At 40.9% G+C, this 24660-nt stretch overlaps 1 protein-coding gene across 1 annotated transcript; it reads left to right on the plus strand.

Moving 5' to 3' along the window:
- The first annotated feature begins 16 nt into the window (after window positions 1–16).
- DTL (denticleless E3 ubiquitin protein ligase homolog) lies at window positions 17–23897 on the plus strand. Its single transcript, XM_027681819.1, has 15 exons — window positions 17–65; window positions 202–327; window positions 1221–1319; window positions 1646–1707; window positions 1799–1919; window positions 2390–2455; window positions 3598–3713; window positions 4390–4463; window positions 5401–5504; window positions 6483–6587; window positions 8441–8553; window positions 12139–12228; window positions 14018–14156; window positions 17888–18750; window positions 20220–23897. The coding sequence occupies exons 1-15, from the start codon at window positions 17–19 to the stop codon at window positions 20307–20309; spliced, it is 2217 nt and encodes a 738-aa protein (XP_027537620.1). The 3' UTR covers window positions 20310–23897.
- The last annotated feature ends 763 nt before the right edge of the window (window positions 23898–24660 follow it).

Raw genomic sequence — 24660 nt, forward strand, 5'->3', positions numbered from 1 at the left:
CCGTGTCCGCGCGGCCATGCTGTGCCGCGCGCTGCTCCGCCGCGCCGCCGCCGCCACCACCGACCGTGGGTACCGGGGCACGACCGCTCCTCATCTTGACCTGCCCCCGCGCCCCTCCACAGCCCCTGCGGCGGCCTCGGGGCTCCTGGCACCCGAGCCCGCCGTGACTGGTGCGCTTACGGTCCGTCTGTCCCGTTGCAGGTCGTTCCCCGCCGCTTCCCCTTCAGCATCTCTTAGATGGCTACCAGTGCAGCCAGGAAGATGACCACCTGTCTTACGGGGAAACGGGGATGCCGGTCCCTCCTTTCGGCTGCACCTTTTCTACAGGTAAAGTCACCTTCTGAAAGCCCTTTTGGGGGCCAGGGTGTGGGCACTGCTGTCAGCTTTTTTTGTTGTTCCTGTTTGATTCTGTCTCATGATTTGGTTTCAGACTTTTCGTGTTTTAAAGTGAGCTGGTAACAGTGTACTTGCTTCTAGATGTGATATACATTGGATCGTGGTGCTCCTATATATACTGGTGGAAAGTATTCCCTTAAAGAAGCAACTACAAAGCATTTATTTTAATACCTCTTTGTTTCAACTGTGTCTGTTTCAAGGTATATCCTCTTGGTGACACTGCGAGGCTACATAGGTGAAAAACTGGGCTTTGTTCAAAATATATAAAAGATGTAACAGCATGGAGAACAGCCTGTAGAAACCAAAGAGGTGGATGCATGTCACTAGGCTGTTAACACACAGCATTTCTCCACGGTGAGCACATACTGAGTGGAGTAAACATGGAAACTCCTGGATCTTTAGGGCAAAACTCTTTCATTCTTAGTACTCTAATTTCAACGTGAGGTCTTACGTTTTTCCAAGGCAGCTTCCTGCTTTTCCAACTCAGATCATGAAAACTACTGGAGGCTGTAGATGATACATAGTATAGACAGAAAACTATAACTAGAGAACGATTATAACTGGTGAAAGAGACCACTATCTCAAAAGTTGCTCCTGGAGCCATTTGGTTGCCCATGTACAGTTACTCCTGAATGGAACGTCTAGAAAAAATGCTCGCCAGTATTTCTGCATTTTGAATATTTAAGTTTCTGTGTAAATACTGTTTACTTTGCAGCTATCTATTTGCTGTGTACTCTATTTAAAGAGTCTGTGTCCCTTCACAAAGAACAGGGGTATGAGTATGAATTAGCTACATAATATATTATGTTTCAATTTATTTTCAGCCCCGAATTGGGAGCATGTACTAGCAGTTGCAAATGAAGAAGGATTTGTTAGACTCTATGATACTGAAGCTCAAGCTACCAGGAAACTCATCTTTAAAGGTAAATGTGGAGTAGAAGGTAATCTTCATTTGGTGTAACAAGTATGGGATTTACTGGAATCACAGTAAGCTTTTTGCAAGTCATTAAAACATAAATGTAGGCAGTATTTAAATCCTTTCACATACTTTGTTGAGTCTTCTTAACAGAGTAGGAGCATGAATGTGCTCTTACAACAGCAGTAGTAGGTGAATTGTTCTATGTTGTTTTTCATGCCTAAGCAAGCTGTTGACAAGATTTCTGATTTCAGTGTCTGATGTCCTTTAGTCTTCTGCAGAATATTGTGCTGCAATGCACTGAACTAATCTTGACTTTTGTTTTCTTGTTAGAATGGCAGGCTCACTCAAATGCTGTATTTGACCTTGCTTGGGTACCAGGGGAACACAGAATTGTAAGCAGTCTTTTTCCTTCTAACTTTATTTTTAATGCTTTGGCAACTGTGTACAGAAAAAGACTAAAGCTTTTTATTTTTGCTTCTGAAGGTCACCGCTTCAGGAGATCAGACAGCGAAGGTGTGGGATGTGAGAGCTGGCGAGCTTCTTGGCATATGCAAAGGTCACCAGTGTAGCCTCAAGTCAGTTGCTTTTTCTAGATTTGAGAAAGGTAAATGTTGATATTTCCTATTTGTCCCTCTTTCTCTCTGGCGAAGTACTTTAAGGGCTAAAAAAGGGCTTTGGAAACTGACAGGTACAGATATCACAGGCTGACTGAGGAGGGACCCAGCCAGAGAAGCAGAACTAACTTGCTGGAACTTGATGGTGTCCTGATGCTAACATCTGCACTTTTCTGATCTTGGATAAAGTTAAGATAGAATATCTACTTCCATACATAAGTGTGTGAATATGCTTTTCATAAGCAGATTTCTCTAGAGTATTAGAAAAAAAAAGGAATAGGAAAAGTAAGGAAACTAGTCAAAAAGCATGGCAAAACAATGGCCTGGTTTTCATATTTCTAGGACTGGTATCCCAAGTGTTGAGGCAGAAGAGCCAGAGTGCTTAGATGGCATTGTACCGGATTCAGTTAATTAAATTAACACTTTTGGAAACTAATGGCACTCTTTTTCTCCCTCTCAGCTGTCTTCTGTACTGGAGGCAGAGATGGAAACATCATGGTTTGGGATACCAGATGCAACAAGAAAGGTAAATGAACTTTCCGATATGTATGAAAAAAGCCGGGTGTCTCATGTAAAAGTACTGCTCAGAGTTACTTGTTGGACTAATGCTTGTGATTACGATGTAGACAAAGCTTCAGTAAAAGGGGAGGATTGTCACATAACTACTGCTTTAGTACCGTAAAGGGGTGGAATAGGTATCTCTTCTATGTATGATGCGTTTTTCCACTTTGTAACAGTCTCAGGTTTGCGGCATGATACACATGCTGGCTTGAGAATACTCTGTGTGTTGGTAAGGAGATAAGGGGGTACAAAATACATCCCTGTTAGGACAGCACAAAAAACAGATGAGCTGGGAGAGACTGCTTAGGTCAGAGCCATCTGGAGGGATGAAGAAAAGCTGGAAAGGTTTCTGCCAGAGAGGGAAAGAGGGAAAGAAGTGCAGAAGCAAAGGAGCTTGTGAGTGCTGGCAGCAACTGAATATATTGTGGGAAGACCTACTATAAATGTAAGGGTGAGCTCATTCTGCTCCTCTCTTTCTGTTTCCTGGAGCTTCTCCTTCTCCAGTCAGGTTATGCCCTTATGTTTTTTCCCAGTTTTCTGCTCTGTCAGAGCAGCTTCCTTGCCTGCACTGCCAGAACATGTCTCGGTCTTCCATCTGTCCCAGATTCCCTGGCTCTTCAAACGGACAAGTGGGGGAAAAGAGAGACTCCACATGATTGAAGTGGAACGTGTAGGGGAGAAAAAGTAAGAAAGTTGCATTACTCTAGTAAAGCAGTAAGTTTCATAAAGTGAGAAGTAGCAGACAAAAGACTAAATAGAAAATTATAAAATAGAGTAGAAAAGCACTGTGAGTGTAATTCTGTTTGGGATGAGTTGAATGCTGCAGACCAGGATGCATGCTGAAAACCAGACCAAGGGGTAACGATTTCTAAAGGCAACCTGCTCAGTTTTAGTTTCAATGTCCATGCTACACTGACCTCTGGTTCTTACTGTGTTCTCACCAGTTTCATATATAACTAACAGTTTTTGTTTTCAGAATACATGAATGATTTTAAAGGTTTGTCTCAGCCACCTCTTAGGACTAATTCCAAGCTGATGCCTGTTTTATTAAAGTGATAGGGAAATTGCATGGAAACTAACAATTGAGATGCCTTTGATTTCTTTCAGATGGATTTTACAGGCAGGTGAAACAAATCAGTGGTGCACACAACGTGGTTGACAAGCAGACTCCTTCCAAACCTAAGAAGAAGAGGCAGAACTTAAGAGGACTTGCTCCCTTGGTGGTAGGTAAAGGGGAACAAACAAAACGTAAGCCTCTCTTCTGGGGACAGTGTTATGCATAGAAGTCTTCCCAAGTAAACATAGCAAGAAATATGTGACTTGTATGTGATAAATGCTTCTGTTTATCTTTGCAGAAGTAGGTTTTTGTGTCATGGTCACTTGCTATGGCTAATTTTAGACATTGTTTACTTGTCTCATAACTAAATGTGCCATCAAAGCCAACTTTGTGCAAATGCTGTGTGAAAATACATCTTTTCTTCCCAGAGAGGAAAGGAATAGCCAGCATTTTGAAGGGGGGGAAATGGGGAGGATTGTAATATTTATTTTTTTTCTGTGTTTTTCTCTTCCCTGCTAATATGACCTGACAGATTACTGCCTTATTGGAATAAGACCTGGTAATATTTAATCTATTAAACTTTGCGATAAAGGCAGCTCTCTTATCTCTGACCTGAAAGGTATAACCTCAAACTGCTGCCCAGACACTCACTGCTCAGCGGCAATTTCCCTGGTGGGAGTGTTTGAAGGATTGTTGTGTCCTAAATGACATCTGGTATTTCCAGGTTCTCCTGCATGGCTACAAGGAGGAGGTTTTCTCAGTATTCACTTGGCCTTGAACTAAGCAGCAAGATCTTGCTGACCTTAAAAGAAAATAAAGTTCTTTTTTCTTTTCTTTTTAAGGATTTCCAGCAGAGTGTAACTGTGGTGCTGCTTCAGGACGAGCACACTCTTATCTCTGCAGGAGCTGTTGATGGGTAAGGAGGGAGGATGCTTCCTTGTCTGTGTGCTCTTCTTAGTGGCATAAAAAGATTAGGAGATTTTTTTTCTAAGATCACTCGGTGCACAAGGCTAGAGTTATTGCTAGGTAGAATCAACAGCTGCGCTGCCAGTTTGCATTGGCAAAGCTGAATGCTGCTTTACTTCCTTACTGGAGATTGCAGCACTGGACAAATTGTGCATATATGGTAAATGCTCATTTTGGTGTCCTAGGTATGGGGCAGAATGAGAGCAATTCTTATCTTTCTCTCTCTGTTCTCATGGACTTCTGAGACCACACATAGACTATTGTTACAGAGCTGTTTTGTGATGTGAGTGGGTGGTTGGTGCCTGGATATGTGTAGGCGTGCTTGAGAAAATGTTGCCTTGAGTTACAAAAGATGTGTTCTTTTAGGTGCCAGATCCATTGCAACATCTTGGAGCTCAAGCAAACTGTCTCATTGATAAGCATGGAAATTACCCTCTTGGATTCAATTCTTTAGCAGGTTCCATGTGCTCAGAGTCTTTCTGGGGCAGATAACATTTACTTTTCTGCTCATGACAGAGGCTTGGTCCCAAAGAGCAAGGCAAAAAAATTAAAGACTTAATTTTTAAAACTATAGACTAAAACTACTTCTCACAAATGTCAGAAGTATAAAGGCATCCTTGTATTACCTTTTACTAGTTGAATAAAGTTGGCTTGCAGGCTCTTATTTTATCTTGTGTTAGTTACAGAAGGCAGTGCTGCCTCCTCGTCCATATCCAGCAGAGCGCTTGTTTTGCTTTCAGAACATCTCTACTCTGCTTCTGCTTAGTTCTTGTATCCTTAGCACTGGACACTCCTCAGGAATGAGCAACCTGGCTTCCTGTGCTCTTAGAAGGCCCAGTCAGCATTGCAAGAGAAATTTTGAAGACACTCGTGCTTTTCTATTTCAGTGTGATCAAAGTATGGGACTTGCGCAAGAACTATGCTGCTTACCGTCAGGACCCCGTGCCCTGCAAGTCTTTTTGCTACCCTGGAACCAGTACTCGCAAACTCGGTAAGTTATTGGAGATGCATTTGTTAAAGTGCAAAGTGAATTGAAGTACTGACAGTGACATCTCTTATCTTTTAAGCCAATTATTGATCAGACTGGCAAACTCCGCAGAGTATTTTGATTGCCAATACCAAATTTTCAAGTCTAAGAGTGAAAGTGCCCCACTTTTGTATCGTTGCACCAAGATAAGAACTTGCAAAGGCTTCAGTAGTGCATTTTTCATAAATGGAGATAAGGAAACAGTAGAGCTCTTGATGAGGAATTTAGCTAATCTTTTTCATACATGAGTAAAATTCAGATTGAACTGCTTTCTTTGCATTGCGTCTTCCAAAAACAACAGACCAGACTGGGTTTTTACATTATCACTGTCCAGAGTCAAACTATTCTTGAAGCTATTTGTTATAAAAAGGATAGCACACCTGTACATGTTTCTCTGTCTTCTTTATATCTTTAGTGCCTTACAATGCTCTGATACCACACAGTAATTCCTGATGATTTGTCTAATCAACTGTCTTGATGTGGTAATGGTCAGTGTCAGTCCCAAGGACATGAGGGAAATCCTCGAAGAGCTGGTTGTGAAATAATTTGCCTGCAGGGAGAGATTTTTCTTGAATCTGAATCATTAGCAAATCAGAGGATAGCTTATTGTATCAAAGCACAAGGGTTTCCATTTATTTTTCATCTCTGCTTCTACAATTGGTTGTTCCTGTTATCTCCTTGAAACCATCAAATAAATCACTTGCCAGCTCTGAAGGTGTGATTCCTTTCTAAATACCACCCTGAAATGTTATGAGAATATGTAGATGTTATTCTAGAAACTTTCCTTCTTCAGCAAGTGCTCTGTCAAACATACACACTTTCCAATGACAATCTCATATATGTTAGAAATACTTTCCAAATTTCACTCTCTGGGCATTTCTTTGAGAACTCCTGTTTTCCAAATTTTTTTTTTTTACAAAGAACTTCTCTCTTTGTCTATAGGATATTCTAGCCTAGTTTTGGATTCCACTGGTACTAATCTATTTGCTAACTGCACTGATGACAGCATCTACATGTTCAATATGACAAGTTTAAAGACCACTCCAGGTAAGCATATCTGTGAAAATAGCTGCAAAAAATAGATATTACAGAGCATAGAAAGGCAAGTCTATCCCTCTGACTTAGAGAGACAGAGACCAGGTTCAACACTTAGGAAATCTGTTCCATGCTCTTATCTCTAAAGCTACACAGGAGAGATTCATATTTTGTGTTAAGCCACCCCCACAAAATTAATAGCACAAAAACTTTTATGAGTGCAGATACTGGTTACCCAGACAGAGACTGAATATAGTTTGCATGTTGACTGTAGTTCCCTGGTGAGGAATGGCCAGTGTCCAACTGCTACCCACCTGAAGCAAGCTTGAATCTTCTGCTTACTGGCAGTCACAGGTTTCTCAGACTCTTAGATATGAATCTACATAAAATGATCACCTGATACATTGTATTTGGGTATTTTAAGGTGCCTTTTAAATTTAACTTCTACCACAGTTCCTGGGAGAAAGGATCCCCAGCATTTTTAGATTCCTTCAGCTCTGCAGCTGTGACCTTTATGTGCACAAGATTGCCCACAGCCTTTGATACACTAAGCTGCTTTGTCATAGGCCAGTGACTGCTTTTCAGAAAGTGGCAAAACTTGTTAGATGCATTCCAGCCAGACACATGACGTATTTTCCATTGCCTTTTCTCAGTCTCTCAGTTATCTGAAATTAAATGAACAGTGTATCCTTCTGTCTGCTCTTCAGGAAGGCGGTCTGGTGGGTGGGAATGCTTCCAGAGTGGAGAAGTGGTGCAACTAGTAAATATTAATAGCTTGGTTGTTGAGGTTAACCCCGGGTGCCACTGCCAAGATGTGGAAATGGGCTCACTGGCTTGTTCCCTCACGGGAGCGGGCTCTCACCAAAGCACTCCTCAGCCTCCTCACAGAGCTCTTGCCTTCTGTGTGCAGCCGATAAAACCCAGGGAGCAATCTCCATTCATCCAGCTGGATGGGACACGTGCGGCCTCTCGGTGTGCAGTGGTTCCCACAGAGGGCAGCGCCTGCCCGCAGGTTGTGCCTCTTTCCGCCCTTGCCAGCTTTAATCACTGTTCCAACTGCTTTTATCCAGTATTGAAGCAGCTTTAGTTTGCAGAGGAGGACGTCAGAAAATCCTCACTGTAACAGGACTTGCTGCCTGGTTTAGGAGGGGATTTGCTGTCTGATAACTGCTGCAGAGAGATCTGTGGGCAAAAAAATTAAGGGATATTTTGTGGACTCGCAATTTTTCAAAGACTGCCAAAGGCAACCATGTGTCCTCTGGTCTGTGGGTTGTCTCCTTCATGAGAACTACTACTAAAAGAAGGCTGGAGGAGGGAGTGCCAGCCCCATCTAGTGCTACTCTGGGAAACGCCCTTCCTACCCCAGTGAGAGGACAGGACATGGTGCGGCTAAATGTTCTAGATCCACACGGGGGTCTTGTGCCAGCTGCCGGCTCTGAAGGTCCTCCCAGAAGGGGGAATGTCATCGATTTGCCACCTGCGTGGAAGAAGGCCCTTACTGTGTGACTGCCCTTGTTGATGTAACGGGACTGGTGATGGCGGCCGAGGGAGGAAGAGACAAGGACCCTGAACTAGAGTAGTGAGGCAGCCCAAGTGATGTTTGAGTCTGCTTGTGATCCAGGTCAAGCTAAAGCTTTAATTAAATTGCCACTGCTTTGTTTGGGAAACCTGAAGGGTTCCAGCAGAATAATAAAAACTTCCTGCCACAGGAGCCCCAGAGCAAGGGAGCAATGCAACCACTTTCTCCAAAGGATTCGTGGCTAGGCAGGAAAAGCCTGTAAGATCAGCACTCCTTGTGCAACTGACTCCAGGGCTGTGCGTTGAGTGGGGCTTTTATTCACCTTTTTTTAATTTTCTCTTCACAGTGGCTGTTTTCAGTGGGCACCAAAATTCAACCTTCTACATCAAATCCAGCACCAGCCCAGACGACCAGTTCCTGGTCAGTGGTTCGAGTGACTGCAACGCATACATCTGGAAGGTGAGGCAATTGGGTGAGACCCAAGCTTGCAGCCTGGAGCTGCTCTTGCTTTTCATGTTCACAGAGGACACTCCTTGCCTCCCAGTCCTCCTCAAAGCAGTGTGGGGTTAGCCCTGGCATGTTGTGCCCAGAGTGTGTATGTTGCTGTCAAGGCTCGATGTAACTGTTTAATGTAAAACAGAAGTAGCCTCCTGCCATCAGTACATCTCTCATTGCTGCTGCTTATTGCAAGTTGCTGTTCTTAATCTGTTTTAATGGGCATTAAAATCCTCTTTCAATCCTATTGATACAGCCAGCTATGGCAAGTAGACAGACAGTTCTTGGTTCATATTTAGCAATAGAACTCATTAGCAGAAACCTAAAAGTTTAATTGTTTTAAAGGGCACTTTTTCTCCCCACCTCCCCTTTTTCCAGCTCTTGCTTCAGACACAGTTTTTTCTTATGCTTAATTTACAGTAGTTAGAGCCTTCGTATTACAGCAAGTACTCAGCCAGAGCCTTCAGCAAAATTCCAAACCGCTGTCTGACAGCTGAGAGGCTTTGTCACTTGACATCTTGCACTGATGTGTAGGAAATGCAAATGTCACCAAGATAATAGCAGGGACCTCAGAATAAGGCATGCTTCGAGTGCTGTTCTCAATACTGGACAGCCATATGGGAACAGAGTAGACTTCTTATAGAAGCAGAATAGACAGAAACCACAGATGACTGCCTATTTCAGGTTTGGGGTAATTTTTAGGGAATGTTGACTTGTTTACCCATTTTACAATGAGTTTGAAAGTAAAATACAAATTTTGCAGAGCAGAGGGTCAGCCTGCTGAGGTTGCAGTTTGAGCATATAGCCTCTTTGATTTGAAGAACATTTGTAAGCAGCTGGGTTGCTTACTCATTAGGAGCAGGAGTGTGGTAGCATGACTATTCCTATGCCAAGTGGTGTAATTTTAACCTTCCTCATGTTCTCGTGCAAGTTCAGCAAAAATGCCTGTGCAAACTTGAGTTGCACATTCTGCATTCGAGTGTTTTGATACTTTCTTAGAACACAGGTTGGGACACAGTTGAGAGTATTCAAGGATGTCATTACATCTCAAAATTTAAGCATTTAAGCACATTTAAAATGCATTAATATACAGAAGGCTTCTGTTGCTGTTGCATATGTGCGACAGATCATATTGCATATTTATAAAATTAATCATCAGATGATTACTTTTATTTTGATCTCATAGCCATGTTGGAAAGTGGGACTTCCAGCAAAGTTGTCTCTTTCAAGATCTGTGGTATCCAGAGGCTTCTTAATGTAAATGTTGATAGATTTTACTGACTCTGAAACATACATATCTTTTCATTGGATGAGGACTTATTTTGCTGTGAAAAAAACATGGGTAGATATTACATGTGCAATTAACAGGTAATGTTAGAAGGAGCTTAATGAAGAGGGATAGCTTTCCAGATCTAGAGAGGAATGAAAGGCAGAGGCCTTGTCCACTCAGTTATTTCTTTGAGAAACTTCTGCAGCAGTGCTAAGTTTGTGTTTGGGTGAGCAGTTCAGAAAGAACACTGTGGGTAGAAGTTATAGCTGACAAGGATGCTATTTCAGTCTATTTTCATATATAAATCACTTCCAGGCAATGAACACTTGCTTTATTGTGTTGTGTTTGGTTTTTGTAAATTACAGGTTCATTGATTAATGAACTGACTCTTGAACAATCATAAGATTTTAAAAGCAAAGAGCAGAGGTTTTTCTACAAAGATGGTACCAAGCTGAGTTACCTTCCTGGTGATAAGACAGTACCATTATAGATGTGTACTTTCATTGTTCTTTCAATCCTTTGATATGGATCACTCCAAGGTAGCCATATCAACTTATGCTTTGGTCTGTCCCAGAACTGGAGTGTACGTGCTTCTGTATCATATGGTGCATTAACACTAGATATGCCATTTTATGCTGAATCTTGAAGATGGATATAACAGCTGTTTCAGTGAGTAGGGTAACTAAAAAAAGTCTCATTTCCTTGGTTTCTCTTTTTAACTTTTCTGCAAGAGGTCTCACTTCCCCAACAATATCCTGTCAAATCAGACAAAAAAAGCAGCATGTGCTGTGGCTAATCCTGACTTGACATGGGCAAACTGACCGACTGTCTTCTGCCAAATGCAGTGGACACAGCTATAACTATGCGTCCTTCTTCACTTCTCAATAATATATATTGGGGATAGTTGGTTAATTTACACTTCCAAAAAGGGTAATTTTCTTACTCTGCATTCCTTTCAGTGATCAGTGGCTACTGGAAAGCTACTGTGGCTGTTATGAGCGTATAGCAAGACTGCTATTAAATGTAAATGAAGGTGTTCTCTGCACCAAGATATCCTGTTGTTTGTTCCCTAAATAGGGATTTCGTTTCCATGGTATTGCATGTTTTAGCAGAGAAGAGAATACTCTGACCAAGACATTTAGTGACTATTTGGTCAAGTGATTGTCTCTACGCTGCCAGGGAAAAAAGTGTCCTATTTGGATGAACCTCTTTGTATCAGAACAACTTCTAAGATCTGAAGCTGGATATTCAACTGCAGTTTTGCAGGCTTTTGTCGGAGGTGATCCACAAGAGAAAAACTTGTAACTCAAAAGCCTTTCCCAATGTCTTGCATCTTCCTTTGAAACCTGTGTATGTATGTAATGTCTGCTCCTTTTCCCACACAGTAAAGGATCCGTTCATTCACTTAGTCATTTATTCAAATCCCTTGATAAATCCCCCTTAAAATGTCACATCAATGATGGTGACTCATAGCTCCAGAAAGGATTACCTTCTGAAAGCAAGGAAAACTTGGATAGAATCTCTGTGAGTGTGTAGGGGTGTGTGTGCATGCATGTGTGTTTTCTTCTTTGGGCCACTTTAATGCTGGCTTCAGCTCTGTCTGTCACTTTCAGGAGCTGTAGTCAAAGATAAGTAGCAATACTGTAGAACAGGAGAAAGATTTTTATGAAGACTGTAAGAGAAATGGAGATCCGTTGAATGAGCAAAATTTAGAGAGCTTTTTTATGAACTCTTAAAAGGATCTCTGGAGCAACTGGTTGGCTGGAGGAGGCACAGTCACACAAATGCTAGTGCAAAGCCAGTGAAGGTTCACCTGTAGAATTTTGTTTGTGGCAGTTTCATTTTATTATTAATCCATTGACCTGTGATTGGGAATGTATTTGCCTATCCTGATCCAAATTATGAGCTTCCCAAAATTTAAGCATCTTACGTAGAACAAGTAGAGGTACTTAATACCTTGAAATGCTTGTGTTGTGTTTTGGGCTGACAACTCTGGAGGCAGAAATCCTGTGTGTAGCAGGAATTGAACAAGTGTTTCCAGGCAAGTCAGTACATCTCAGTGCTGACCAGCTACTTCACCTCTAAAAATGAAACATGAACTGATTCTTAGGGCTTGATCAGTTGTTGCGTCATGATGACAGCCGGAGTGCATTTGATTTATGCATTTCATACAGAGAAGATGGAAAGTATTTACATGCTTCACAGGTGGTCTTCTTAGAGATGTATATTAGGCTGCATGCCTTCTGACTGTATACTTGTTTTTCTATGGAATTTTTAAGGTTTCTGAGCCCAGCCTTCCTCCATGGATACTCCTCGGTCACTCTCAAGAAGTTACCTCCATTGCTTGGTGTCCTTCAGACTACACTAAGGTTTGTTTCCTGGAAAATGGTGTTTCCCATGAAAAAATACGTGTGATGTGGCAACATCCACTTTCAAAGTTGCTGCAGCATTCGTTTATTTGGGAGAAAATTTTCAGTCAATAACTTTTAAAAATGTTCACTTTGTGGGACAGTAATACAAGCAAGCTTGTCATATGACTACAATGTATCAGAGCCTTTTTATTATTTTCAAGTAATTTAGACTATTTGAAAACTCCTAGAAAATTGCAAATCAACAAAGACCTCTCCTAATGAGAGTTTATGATACTACCTATAAGAGACAAAACTGAAATCCTTTAATCGGGGCTTTCGTAAGCCAAAAGCTTGTTATGTTGTTCCATTTTTTCATCTTGCTTTCCTTCTGACCATTGATACATCTGCTAGTCTTGTACAGAGTGGCAAGAAGTTTTGAATGCTCTTTAAAAAACATATGGACTCTTTTCATTGTGACCTTTTTTCAAAATCTGAGCTGTTTTTATGACAAAAAAACCTACAGTGAAATTGGGTCAGTAATTATGCACCAGGTATTACTAAAAGGAAAACAACTGCAGTAGGAGGTCAGTTCAAATGTTCGGCCTAGCTCAAAACGGGAAGTAACCCTGAAAAATCCTGGACAGTGTTGTAGTAATAGCCAGAGTTTCTTTCATCCCACAGTATTAAGCCAGTCAGTCACTTTCCCTACCTTGCGTGGCAGCACCAGGTCTTCAGAAAAGCATTGCAGTGTAGGAGGGTGGAAGTCTTGCAGGCAAATGTGGAATTGTTCTGGTTGTGTAAGATGCACAATGCGAGAACAGGCATTTTAGATGAAATGTGTGATCTAGAGATAGCCCAGCATCCTGATCATGATGTGTTGGAGAGGCAGACCAATTCAGCCTTTAAAATCATTATTCACACTAGTGAAATAGTCAGCCATTGTTCAGATGCCAAAGCATGAATTGGAAAATGTGCTAAGACAGGTCAGGAAGTTGCTTGAAATGATTTGAGAGGCAAAGGTGCTTTTTGTAGGGACAACATCGGTGTGACAAAGGTCACAGAGTAGAGTCACTTTCCCATTCAGATTACTGTGAACTTTCACCACAGCATTTCCTTTTACTTTCTCCTGATTCCCGATTGAGTCACCAGCTAATCTGTCTGAAGAGAGCCATAAAATGTGGGCTAGATTGGTCCTACTGCTTCTTCGTTTGAGATTCCACAGATCCTTTTGGAGAGCGTGGTGCTGTGGCAGGAATCTAGACCAATGTTTCTAGCAGAGTCGGTTTCTCTGCCAGATACTCCTGACATCTGACTCGGAAGAGATAGCGCTTAAGGCCAGTGCAACAGCCTTCCAGTGTCACCTTCTCAGCTGCAAATGTTTGTCCTCGAGCAGAAGAGGTCCTGAGCAACAGACACAGAATGAGGTGCATGTGCAAAAACCAGCATGGTTACTTTTGTCTTCTGAGTGATTGAAAATCAAAATGTGCCATGACTCTTTCTGAGCAGAGCACTGTCTGTTACAGAGCCATGCGAGGCAAACTCTCGATGGTGACTGAGATTTCTCCAGCAGAAAGATATGAATGTGGCAGCCTTGTCTGTTTTAAAGCAAATCCTGCTCTCTGGTATGCTAATGAAACAAAGCTGAGTTATTTTCTTTGTTTTATGGTCAAATCTTGTGCCCCATCAACTAGGCTTCAGCATCGTTCATATTGGCATAGTGTGTCAGATGTAGCTGTTGTAGTTCACTTGGCCAGTCATCTATAGGATGTGCCCTGGATACCCTAATATAAACCAATTTGTACCATAGATTGCCACATGCTCTGATGACAACACTGTGAGGATTTGGCGCTTACGACGTCTTCCTGAGGAGGAGAAATCAGCATCCAGAAAAATCAATTTGGTAGGCTGGGTCACTCATAAAAAAACAGAAGAACAGCATGGAGCAGGTAAGGCCCCTGAGCTATTTTGCTCTGCAACATGGCTTCTGAGTTTTGGCTGTTTACCAACAAAAGCCTTTGGATTATCTTATTCTTCTGGGATTTTTTTTCATATTAGGCAATAATTCATATAGCCAGACAAACACTTCTACTTGTAAATACTTCTGCCATCAACAAGACAAGCTGGCTGAAAGAGCTTACAAGTATGGCCTAGTTTGTATGACCAGACCACAAGGCAAATATTCATTGATACAGTTACTCAGGCAGCGAGATCTTCAGTGGGTTTCAACAGGGTTCAATAATTGAACAGCCAAAGGAGATGTCACTGTAGCAACAAGTCACGCCTTTTTTTTTAATATCAGTTAATAACCGAGAGCAGTAAGATCATATGCTTTTTCCAGTTTACCCAGTAAAGGCCTGACAGCACACGTACAGCCTTGGAACTCTGAACTGTTTCCTCCTGCCCACAGATTTCGTTGCTGCAGATACTGGTATTGTATCTCTTCAGCTTCAATCGGTGGTACTGACTGTATACAGGCTAATGCTGTGTAGTGAAAAGTACTTAAAAATGCATATAGACAATCATGATGTGATTCTAGTGTTTCATAATTAATCAGTTCATCTATCCACACGTTAAGGCTAGTGAACAAATGCAGTACCTTTCCTCAAAGCCTAGGCAATCAGACAAGCTATGCAGCATGCTCTCACAGCTAGCAAACGTATCTGGGCTCTGTAGAGAAAGTAGTCACCAGGCAGGTAGCACCCTAGACCAGAAGAACGGAATCCTGGATCTTAATATTACTTTGATTTGTCTGAAACCTGCATTTTATTGCAGTAGAGTAGGTGAAAGGAAAATAACCACCCTTCCTCCAAAGTGAAATAAGATGAAGTTCTCTGTAGAGTAGCTCTGAAACTAAGAATACAATAGCTTCTCAGCAGCTGAGCAGCTGCTGGTGTGACTTCCTGCATTCCAGCTATCTTTTCTAGGCACCCTCCAAATGAATTTCAGCTTGGCTATCACAAATAAAGGCTGAAGGTCTTCAAATCCCACTAATGGGATAACATTACCTCTAACCTTTTGCCGGTGAGTAACAAGTCTAGCAGGAAGTTTGCAGGACAATAGGAGGGAGAGTGCCAGGTCTGCTCCATAGCTGGTAAATGGTTTGTGTGTGCACACACTCTGTTTCAGAGAAGGCTCAAAAATCTCTTTGTGTAATAGTTTCAGCAAAAGAGAAGTAAGGACAGGTCTAGTCCAGAAGCATGGAACCTAAAGTAGTTGTACACTGAAACTTTACAAGTCAACTTTGGCAATTATACTAGAAAAATTATTTATTTCTCCTTGCTCTTGCTGCATTAAAGTAACTCAGGAGGGAAGAGGAAACAAAGACACAGCAAACACAACAACAGGCTTCCTGCTGACCTTGGCTCCTGAACACAAAGCACGTGCTGTTAGAATATGGGAGTTATCTGCAGAGACTGATTCAGAGCTGGCAAGCAAAGTACTGTTTCAGACCTGCTGGGATGAATCTAGGTAGTTCCCCACCCATTTCTGTGGAACAAATTGTGAGGATGAGGTTGGATATTGACTGTTGACCTATATCGTCAAATGTAGCAAGCAGAGTTTCCTTTTCTTTGGCAAATACTTCTGTGGTTTCTCTAAGGTGTACTACTTTATATTTTTGAGTACTCAAATTTCTGGAGCAGGCCTGTACATGGACAATTTGGAGATTATCAATCTGGAGATTGATAATATCACTCTAGGAGATTTGTGGCAGAGAACGTAGGAAATATCTGAAATAACCTCCTTTGGCGTGATGCAGGTTGACTGCAGGTATTTACAGTATTGTACTATGTGTAGTGGCAGCATAAATGGAAACAGCTTGAACCTGGCTTAGTAGAAGCTTGAATCATGCACGCAGTCTGGGAAAGAAAAGTCTGATCTTTGTATTCTTTATCTCAAATTTATGTTTGCTTCTTGCCATGATACTCATCCAATTCCCAGGGTAACTCTTCTTCCATTATCCAGCATGCCCAAAGCATAGCTTTCAGACTGGTTTGGGATTGAAAATGCTCATATCCAACTAGTCATGCAATATTTCTGCTGTATGAATTTGTAATAGTCATTATGGATCAAGAGTTGCTGAGCTTGCTACTTTCTTCTGCCTCTAGGAGCTTAGCTTTTGAGTGCAACTAATTCCCCATTTGAGTTATTATTGTCTTGTAAGTGCTCATTAAAGTAAAGATTAAGAGAAACAATCTTGGCAGTTGCTTTCTCTTAGTCCAGATTGAAGCAAGTTGTTATATAGTAGCATATTTTGTCAGGAAAGGAGCCTTTAACTCTGTTCTAAAGTGTTAAAGTTATTTGTAGTGGAATCCTTTAATGTGGGATCCTTTAATATGGGATCCTATTTAATTTTGCTCTGATGCAGCACTGCTTGTATTTTGGATACTAGCTAATACAGTAAAAGGAAGGATCAAAAGAGGCTTAGTATGGTATATAATCAAAGAGTCGCTCACTCAACATGTTATTTGTGAGACAGCCCAGCACCGTAAAGAAACTGGCAGGTTATTCACACTAGACTTCTCATTGTTCTAATGAAGTGCTTTATAGTACAGTGCAAATGCTGTGTAAGAGGAGTTCAGACTGGTATACAGGAAATGTTTAGTGCTCTTGTGCTCAGCAATGGAAAAGCATAAAGTAACTAAGGCACTATGCTGTTTAATTTCACTGCAAGTTAGATGAATGAGAAAGCAGGCATCTAACAAACCCACTAATGTGTTCTCTGTAGGAGTGGGCTGGAAATAAAAAAAACAAACCCAAAATTTAAAGAATCCCCTCTAATATTGCTGCAAACCAAGATGTTTGCTTTATACGATTCACATTGTTACTAGTGAGGTCCTTATGGCCCTATCTATGACTACTGTTTTAAGAAGCTGGATGTTCAGAACTTCTTTTTTACAAGCAGAAGTGTTTACATCTTGGCTAATGAGCTCAAAAACCACTGTGAAATATCTGTTTGGGTATCATTTGTTTTAAAGAAATAACTTACTGCAGTGACAGATTTTATTTCCTTTGGAATTTAAGTCCTTGTTCATGAGGTGAAGAATTTCTCACATTTCCCTTGGTATGGTGAGTAACTACCATGTCCATACTAATACAGCATTGCAGAAAATCCTCCAGCAAAAAGACAAAAAAATGAAAGTTCTCACACTTCTAACATTTTTAGAATATGCAACTATTAACACCTGACTAGATGCATTATTCATATAGTAGGGCATCATAGTGTAAGGCTTCCTTGGTATTGTAATTAGCTGTAGGACCTGCTTACAGTACCTTTGTCCCTCAACTCTGTTATGCAGCAGTTAAAGATGGCAGTGCAGGTGGAGACCAGCATTTTTGGACCAAATCAGTGCAAGACTCCAACAAGGCTAGACAGGCTTGGAAGGTCTGTTTTGTCTGTTCATTTTGGCTGTAGCTCATGTAAGAGTGCTCATTACAGAAGGGATAGATGTCAAACATTGCAGAAATGTACTGTATTATACTTATCAATATGATATAGGATTTTATATTCTACCTGAAATTAGAGGGTTTTATACAATTTCATAGTTCAAAATGGTGTGTCTGAGGTGCAGTGTCAGCACTGAATTCATCTCCTAGTTGGAAGGGGGGTTTATAAAAGGGCTGTCTTTAATCTGCTGTTCTGCTTTCCTCATCAGACTGCTTATTTCTCCCCTATCAGGACAGCCAGCCAGCCCACAGAATACTCCTGCCAAGGCCTTCACAGTGGGCAGCGCATGTATTTCCTCACCACGGCCGGCTGCCTGTGCTCCCATTTATTCTGGAGACCTTCCGCTGTCAACAAACACTCCGACGGCTGCTCTCAAATCCCAGACGGCCACAGCCTCCACCCCAGCCAAGCAGACTGAAGCCAGCCCATGTGCGTCTCCTAGAGTGATCCCTTCCTCCAAAATGTCCATTAAACGTTGGGTTACAAGGACTCCATGCTCTTCTCCTCCAGAAGTGGGGAAAAAGGCTCCTTCTCCTAGAAAAGCCCTGGCAGAAGTCACCCAAGGTCTCCTGGAAGCTGCCTGCCCTCCTAAAGCACCACACACGCAGTTTGAAAAGCGTGCCAAGAGAAGGCTTGACTGCAGCAAGGAGGATGATGTGGGGCACAAGTGTCTGCAGGCCTGTAGCTGTGTGACTGAACTGGACCATGCAGCTAAGAAATCCAAACTGAATTTGTGTCACTTGATTCCAGACCAAAAAGCTTGTGATGAAGACTGTCTCAGCCAGGCTGACTTGGGTAATGACTACGAAGGCTCCAGCCACAGCCCAAAAGAGCCTTCCTTTTCTGGAAGCCGTATTAATCCATCAGGTGTTCAAACTTCCCCCCATCTTTTCAGATCTCCGTGTGGGAAAGGCACTGAGGTAGTAGATAAAGAGAATAGTTCTCCTGAAAGAAAAAATTGGTTGTCTGCTCTGGGAGAGAAGCTACGGACTGGCAGACCTGGCAGCCAGAGCACGTCAGACAGCTCCCCGTCATCTTGCAGTCCTGTTACCAAAAGACAAGAGTCTGTGGCAGTGGCCACTTCACCGAAAACTGTAAGTAGGGCATTCAGCAACAATTGTCATGACAGAAGTTATCCCTAGTTGTCACTCCTCCCTTGTTTGTTCTCTCTTCCTTGGACACTCAAAGAATTATCTGATCCCTTTGACTATGGACAAAAGGGATGATTTCTGGCCTAATAAACCAGATACATTAATGCTGTTATCTACTAATTCCCTCCATACAGGAACTGAATTTTTAGGATGGTGGTATCCCTCATTTTAAAGGGACTTAGGGCACACAGGAGCTCAGAGATCCTTGCAGTCCCCAGCTAGATGTTTGAAGAATGTCTCCATCATTTTAAACACAGCTCTGCTCTGAGAGGCATAATAATGACATCACCTTCCCTGGCAGATCTGCTATTTATGTGTCCACAGTCACATCTGCCTGTTTATGTTCCTGGAAAGTCACTTTTAGCATCAGAAGAAAGAGCTAAATTCTATCTTAGGTAGCAAAAGAATTTATTACCCATCTTATAACTGTGGGGTTAAATAATGCCCTAAGTTTCTCCAGTGGAAAACTAGAAAACAAAGGAAAGAAAACAAGAGAGGGCAGGATTTGACCTACATAATCCTGCTTTTGATGTACAGGAAGCCTGGCATAAAGTTCATCCTAGGATCTGAAATGAAAGTTAAGCTTATAAAGCAGCTGAAAAAGTTGGCATGAGGTTTTAACGTGCAAACTAGGAAATTGTAATTATATTCTTCTAAAACAGACCAAACTTGACTCGTCTCAGTGACTTTGACTGAGTCGTATTTCGGTAAATGTCAGGTAAATTTTCAGTCATCAAATTTTAGTTGTACTCTCAATTGAATATCTGATGCTAGAAGTTAAGGCTTATTTTGGTATCTCATTTCTTACCTGACTTCACCTTTTCCAACACTTTTATCAGATATGACATGGTTAAACCACTACTCCTTAAGTTACTCCTGGCAGCTGGACTCTTCATATTATGGCCGTACCAAGTCTTGGTTATGGGAAACCTACAACTACTTGTGCTTTATGCTGTACGTGTTTAAACACAAGACAGAAAGTTTTGCCCTGGAGAGAGATTACTATAGAATAATTACCTTTCCTGCCCAGTATGCTCTAGTTCAGATTTTGGGATTCTCCTGTGTTGTGCTCATAGCCTGAGGAGGTGCTGGGAGTACCCAGCAGCATTCACTGAATTTACTGTATCTTGGAAATCTGCAGCTCTCTTATCTGCTGTAGGGAAGCTGAAACTGCAGCTGGAGTGCATTTCTCGTGGCAGTAGGACAACCCTAGGATTTAGACAGTGTTTCCTGTAGGTAGTAAGCGTCTTACCTGTGAGACAGATTGTAGCAAAGAACCTTTTATTTACTAGCTTAGTTGGGAAGCTGAACAAACTGAAGCAATGATGGAGGGGAGACTTTGAGACTCCTGCAGCATATGAATGTTAACCTAGAAATGTTTCGTGTTGTTTTTTGTTTCTATTTCTTGCTAGGCTGCAACCACTTCAGTTTCCATGAGGAAGATCTGCACATACTTCCACAGAAAGCCACAGAAAGAAGGAGCATGCGGCGGTTGCACCTGATGGATGTTGACACTGAGGTATCAAGACCAGACTTAACAATGCCAAAAACGATGCACCGGGATTACACAATTTGTTGTCAGACGTTCACAGACTTGAGGTTTTAGTCTTCCTGTTTTTAAAGCTGTTAACAGTTGAAGTCAGCTGAATGTGTAAAATCTACACAATACTTACTCATGGTCTCTTACTGACTTCAGATATGTATTTTTTTAATAAACAGTGTTTTTTACATGGCAGCTGTTATAGTCCAAAGACAGTAACAGCTCTGCTGTTTATTGTTGACAGACACATATAGCTTGTCAGTTTGTTACTGATCTGCTGTTGAAACTGCCTATACTTAAGAATAGCGTGTAAATCATTACACCCTCCTGAAAAGTAAGTGCTGAAATGTATGTAGAGAAACTTACTGGAGGTAGATCTGAGCGTTTTCATGCTGAATGGCATTTCTAGTTATTCCTCTAGTACTGCAATGACTGCTTGCTTCCAGCAGGGAAATTAGAAATGTGTTAATTAAATCTAAAAGACTTTAAACACCCCATATCCATCTGATGGTGACTGTAGTCTAAGAAGAGACAAAGTATAATCAAGTACGTAATGCCCGTACTTGCCTTGCTATCCCCTTTCTTCTCCCACTCTGGAAACTACTGTATTTACCTACTTAGCTTCCTCTTGAACCATCAGCACTACAGCTCTTGAGACAAATAGTTTATCCGAAATAAGGTACTGGCAAGGTGTGTTAGAAAAATTAGCTTGATCTATCCTAAGTAGGCATCCCATAACAGCCCATTGCTCAGTCTGCTCTTACAGATTCAGCCTGTAGCAAAGGCATTGTAACTGCTTATAACTTCATAACAGTTGCATAATACAGTAGTTATAAAATTATGCTTTGTAAATTGAGGGAGGGGCAATTGACATTTTAGAAAGCACTTGAGAGAGTTTATATATTAATATTAAATGCTTTGCCATTGTAAGTCATCCCTGATGCTGAAATGAGATCACTGTGCTGCTGGTTAATGACACTAACTCCTCAGCCATGCTTTTCCCAAGGGGAGCTGGTAGAAGATCCTTAGGTTGGAGCATTTACTCTATATTCTGGTGTAATAGTTCCTATGAACTTCAAAACAAGGCAAAACCTCAGAATCCCTAGTAAGTTTTTTTTACTGCAGAAGAATTGGGGTATTTCAAGGGAATATGATCCAACTAACTTATGTTTTCCACCTCAAATTTTCATGCCTACTTTACAGTAACATTAAATAGTGTAGTAGCTGAAAGCGATCAGGAGACGTGCTGGTTTGTGTTTTATGTGGTAGATTGTATTTTCCAAGGAAATAAACGACTTGAGAGCAAATGGCTTTTGTGAAAGGTCTGTTACAGCTAGAAAGCAAAAGTAAATGTGTAGTGGGCTTTTTTAAAAAAAGAAAAGTAGTTATTATCAAGTTACATCTTTTAGCAGAAGCATTCAGGTACAAATAGGGACCAGAACAACTTTTTGTTGTTTACTGAATAACAAGCCATCATCTTGTGAAAGGTAATGTAGTGCTTCAGGCTTTTTTTAATAGTTCTTGTAAAAAAATGGATTTTTAAAAAGTGATTATCTGAATATATCTAATATCTTAGGCAAAACAAGAGTATAAAAAAAATCCACTAGCTTAACATTAACCTACTTCTGGATGTTAAAGTAGATGGAAGTAGTAGAAACATAACCTAAAATAAGTAGGTTTGGTATTTAATTCTGTCTTAATTTTAATTATTAGAGCAACTGTGTAGAGTACAACTTCCCTTGCCTACAGCCAGGTTTTTGTGCAGGATTCTTCCATGCAGTTTGTAAATAACAGATTACAGAATAAGGAGATGTGAACCCTATTGAAGTACATGAGAGTCATCAGGCACTACAACAATAGGATTTCATGTTTCTCCATTCTTTCGTAATATTTTCCTTCTCCAGAAATGTTCTGCAGCCAAACCATTATCTCCTATATCTCATGAATAGCTATCTAGGGATGATTTACACTAATGGGTTACCACTTGCATGAATAATATTCTGTGGGGATGTGAGATTTTTTCCTTTCAAATAGTACCTGTTTAGCGGAACAACTTGTTTTATGGACCACCAGGCATTTTTCTTTTTTCCTTTTAGGCTGATGTCAACCTGGTTCAGAGTCTTAGGAGAATTAACTGAAACATGTTTTCTATGTCCAAATACCTTGATCTTATTGTGATAAAATCAAATTGCAAAAGCATAGAAAAATTGCTGATACAAGTGTGCCAAGTGGCTCAAGGTAACCAGTACTGTCTTTGTCTGAGAAGCTTCATTAACTAAGCGTTCAAGGAACTGAGTTCTTGTTTTGAGTCAGCAAACTATACCTTTTAATTTTTCTTTCCTTCTAAAGGATTTACAGAAACTCTGACCTCCATGTTTTATAATCAAATTAAGCCTTTAAAGGTATTATTCTCAAATCCTATGTCTGTATGTAAATCCCACCTTTTGTAGGTTTTTCCATGCAGATGATAGTGCTTCCTGTTGTCTTGTCTCTGTCCTCAGTGCTTACCCTCTCACTGCTGAGTGGAATTTAGGACTAACCACACCAGTTAATGATGGTGCTATTTCCAGTAGTCGTTATTACTGCTTTGTTGGAAGTTATGCCTCTCACTGCTCAGCTCTGAGCAGTCAACAAGCCTAGTTCAATAGCAGCTGGAGCTAACCTAGCTTGCAAAACTGAAGAGGCACTCCCAGGATCTGTACAGGTGCACGGTCAACAAGCCTGTAAGCTTTTCTTCTGGTAACAGCACTGACTTAAGAGTCCCTTGAGGAAGCTAACCTCAAAAAACAACCTTAAATTTAATTACCTCAGTTCCCTGACTCAGCAGCTAATTATACTGAAACCGTTGAGGGTACAGAAGTGAGAATGTGGGGACAACTTTGCAATCAAGGGACTGTTCTGTCAAACTATCTCTTGATGTGTAGAGTTGGTCACTTCTTGTCGGTCAGGAAGTCTTAAGTCTTCCTCTGGCACCATTGTATCTGCAGCCACTGAACATGGCTGAAATTTCCAGTATGGGCCATCTTACCTTTGAGTGTCCACACCACCTTGTAAACTGCTTACCTACTGAGGTTACAGAAAAACACACTCTTATGGCATTGAAAAATGTTCTAGTTGCTATCTGTATGTGGCATAATTTCTTAAGTTTTGTTTAGAAATAGATGCTTTTCAGCCAGGGATTTGCCAAAAGCATTTGGTAGCTGGGTATTCAAGAGGTTCCTGAAGGTCAAATATTAAGAGTTTTTCATCACCAATACTTGTTTGGCAGTAAATGGGAAATAGCATTCATCTTCAGGTCCATTACAATCAAATTGCATTCTTTCCCTCCTGAAGCTGATGTAACGTTTTCCAAGTGAGTGGAAATTATCACTTTCTCTACACAGAAAAACAGAACCTTAAGGTTCACAGTTTTTCCTCTCTCTGATTTATGTATGGCCCAGTCTACAATAAATAAAATACATCCTAATACTCTAGAGTGTCCATGTGTTGTCCTTCAAAGAACAACTTTGCCCATAACAAAGTGCTCTCCATCTGCACCACACAAAATACCAAATACAGTGCAAAGCAAGGATGAGGAGAAAGCAAACATGAAAGAGACCATACATAATTTCTTTTAAAATACCTTAAAACATTTCATACCAATTCTTTTATAGAATAATGCACAGTTGCTATGAGGACAGCATGAACCCAGAAGGGCAAAAGCAAAATTATAATCAAAGATAATCTTTAATTTTTAAGCCTCAATCTGAATTATATATTCTTCTACTGGGAATAGCTAACTCTCCATCTTAATTTGTGCATTACGGAAAAATTCCGGGGACTGAAAGTACAGCTAGATCAAAACAGGAAGACCCATTATTCCAGTGTTGTCCAACTAGATGAAGACTCACAGATCAGAAAGCATTATGTATAATGAAGTCCAAATACCGTCTTAATTTTTCAGTATGGTATCTTTAACTCTGCTTAAGGTACAGCAGTTCTTATTTTTGAGGTTGTTCAGTCTTGATTCAAAGGCTTTGCATGATTACACATACATTACAGTCATACGTAAATTATTCTAGTGTTGAGATACTGTGAAAAGACTGACTTTTTGAATTTGTTTGGCTTTGCCTTTTACCCCTTAGCTCAGATTACTCACTTTTTGGTCTGGGTTAAAGATATTTCTGCTACATTAGATCCAATTTGTAGAAAGCCCAAACGTGAGACTAGTGCTTCTTGTTATCCTCTTTCACAAGCTAAGGAGATCCTACATACAAAACCCAAAATATTTTTCAAGCTTGAGTAAAACAGCTAAAGTGCTTCATTCCTTCATA

Source organism: Neopelma chrysocephalum, unplaced genomic scaffold (assembly GCF_003984885.1).
Source record: "Neopelma chrysocephalum unplaced genomic scaffold, ASM398488v2 Primary Assembly neopelma1_61b, whole genome shotgun sequence".
Classification (NCBI taxonomy): Eukaryota; Metazoa; Chordata; class Aves; order Passeriformes; family Pipridae; genus Neopelma; species Neopelma chrysocephalum.

Coding starts and splice junctions, on each gene's coding strand:
- DTL (XM_027681819.1), top strand. CDS start 17: ATGCTGTGCCGCGCGCTGCTCCGCCGCGCCGCCGCCGCCACCACCGAC. Junction 66..201: donor CGCCGCCGCCACCACCGACC/GTGGGTACCGGG, acceptor GTCCCGTTGCAG/GTCGTTCCCCGCCGCTTCCC. Junction 3,714..4,389: donor GAGGACTTGCTCCCTTGGTG/GTAGGTAAAGGG, acceptor TTTCTTTTTAAG/GATTTCCAGCAGAGTGTAAC.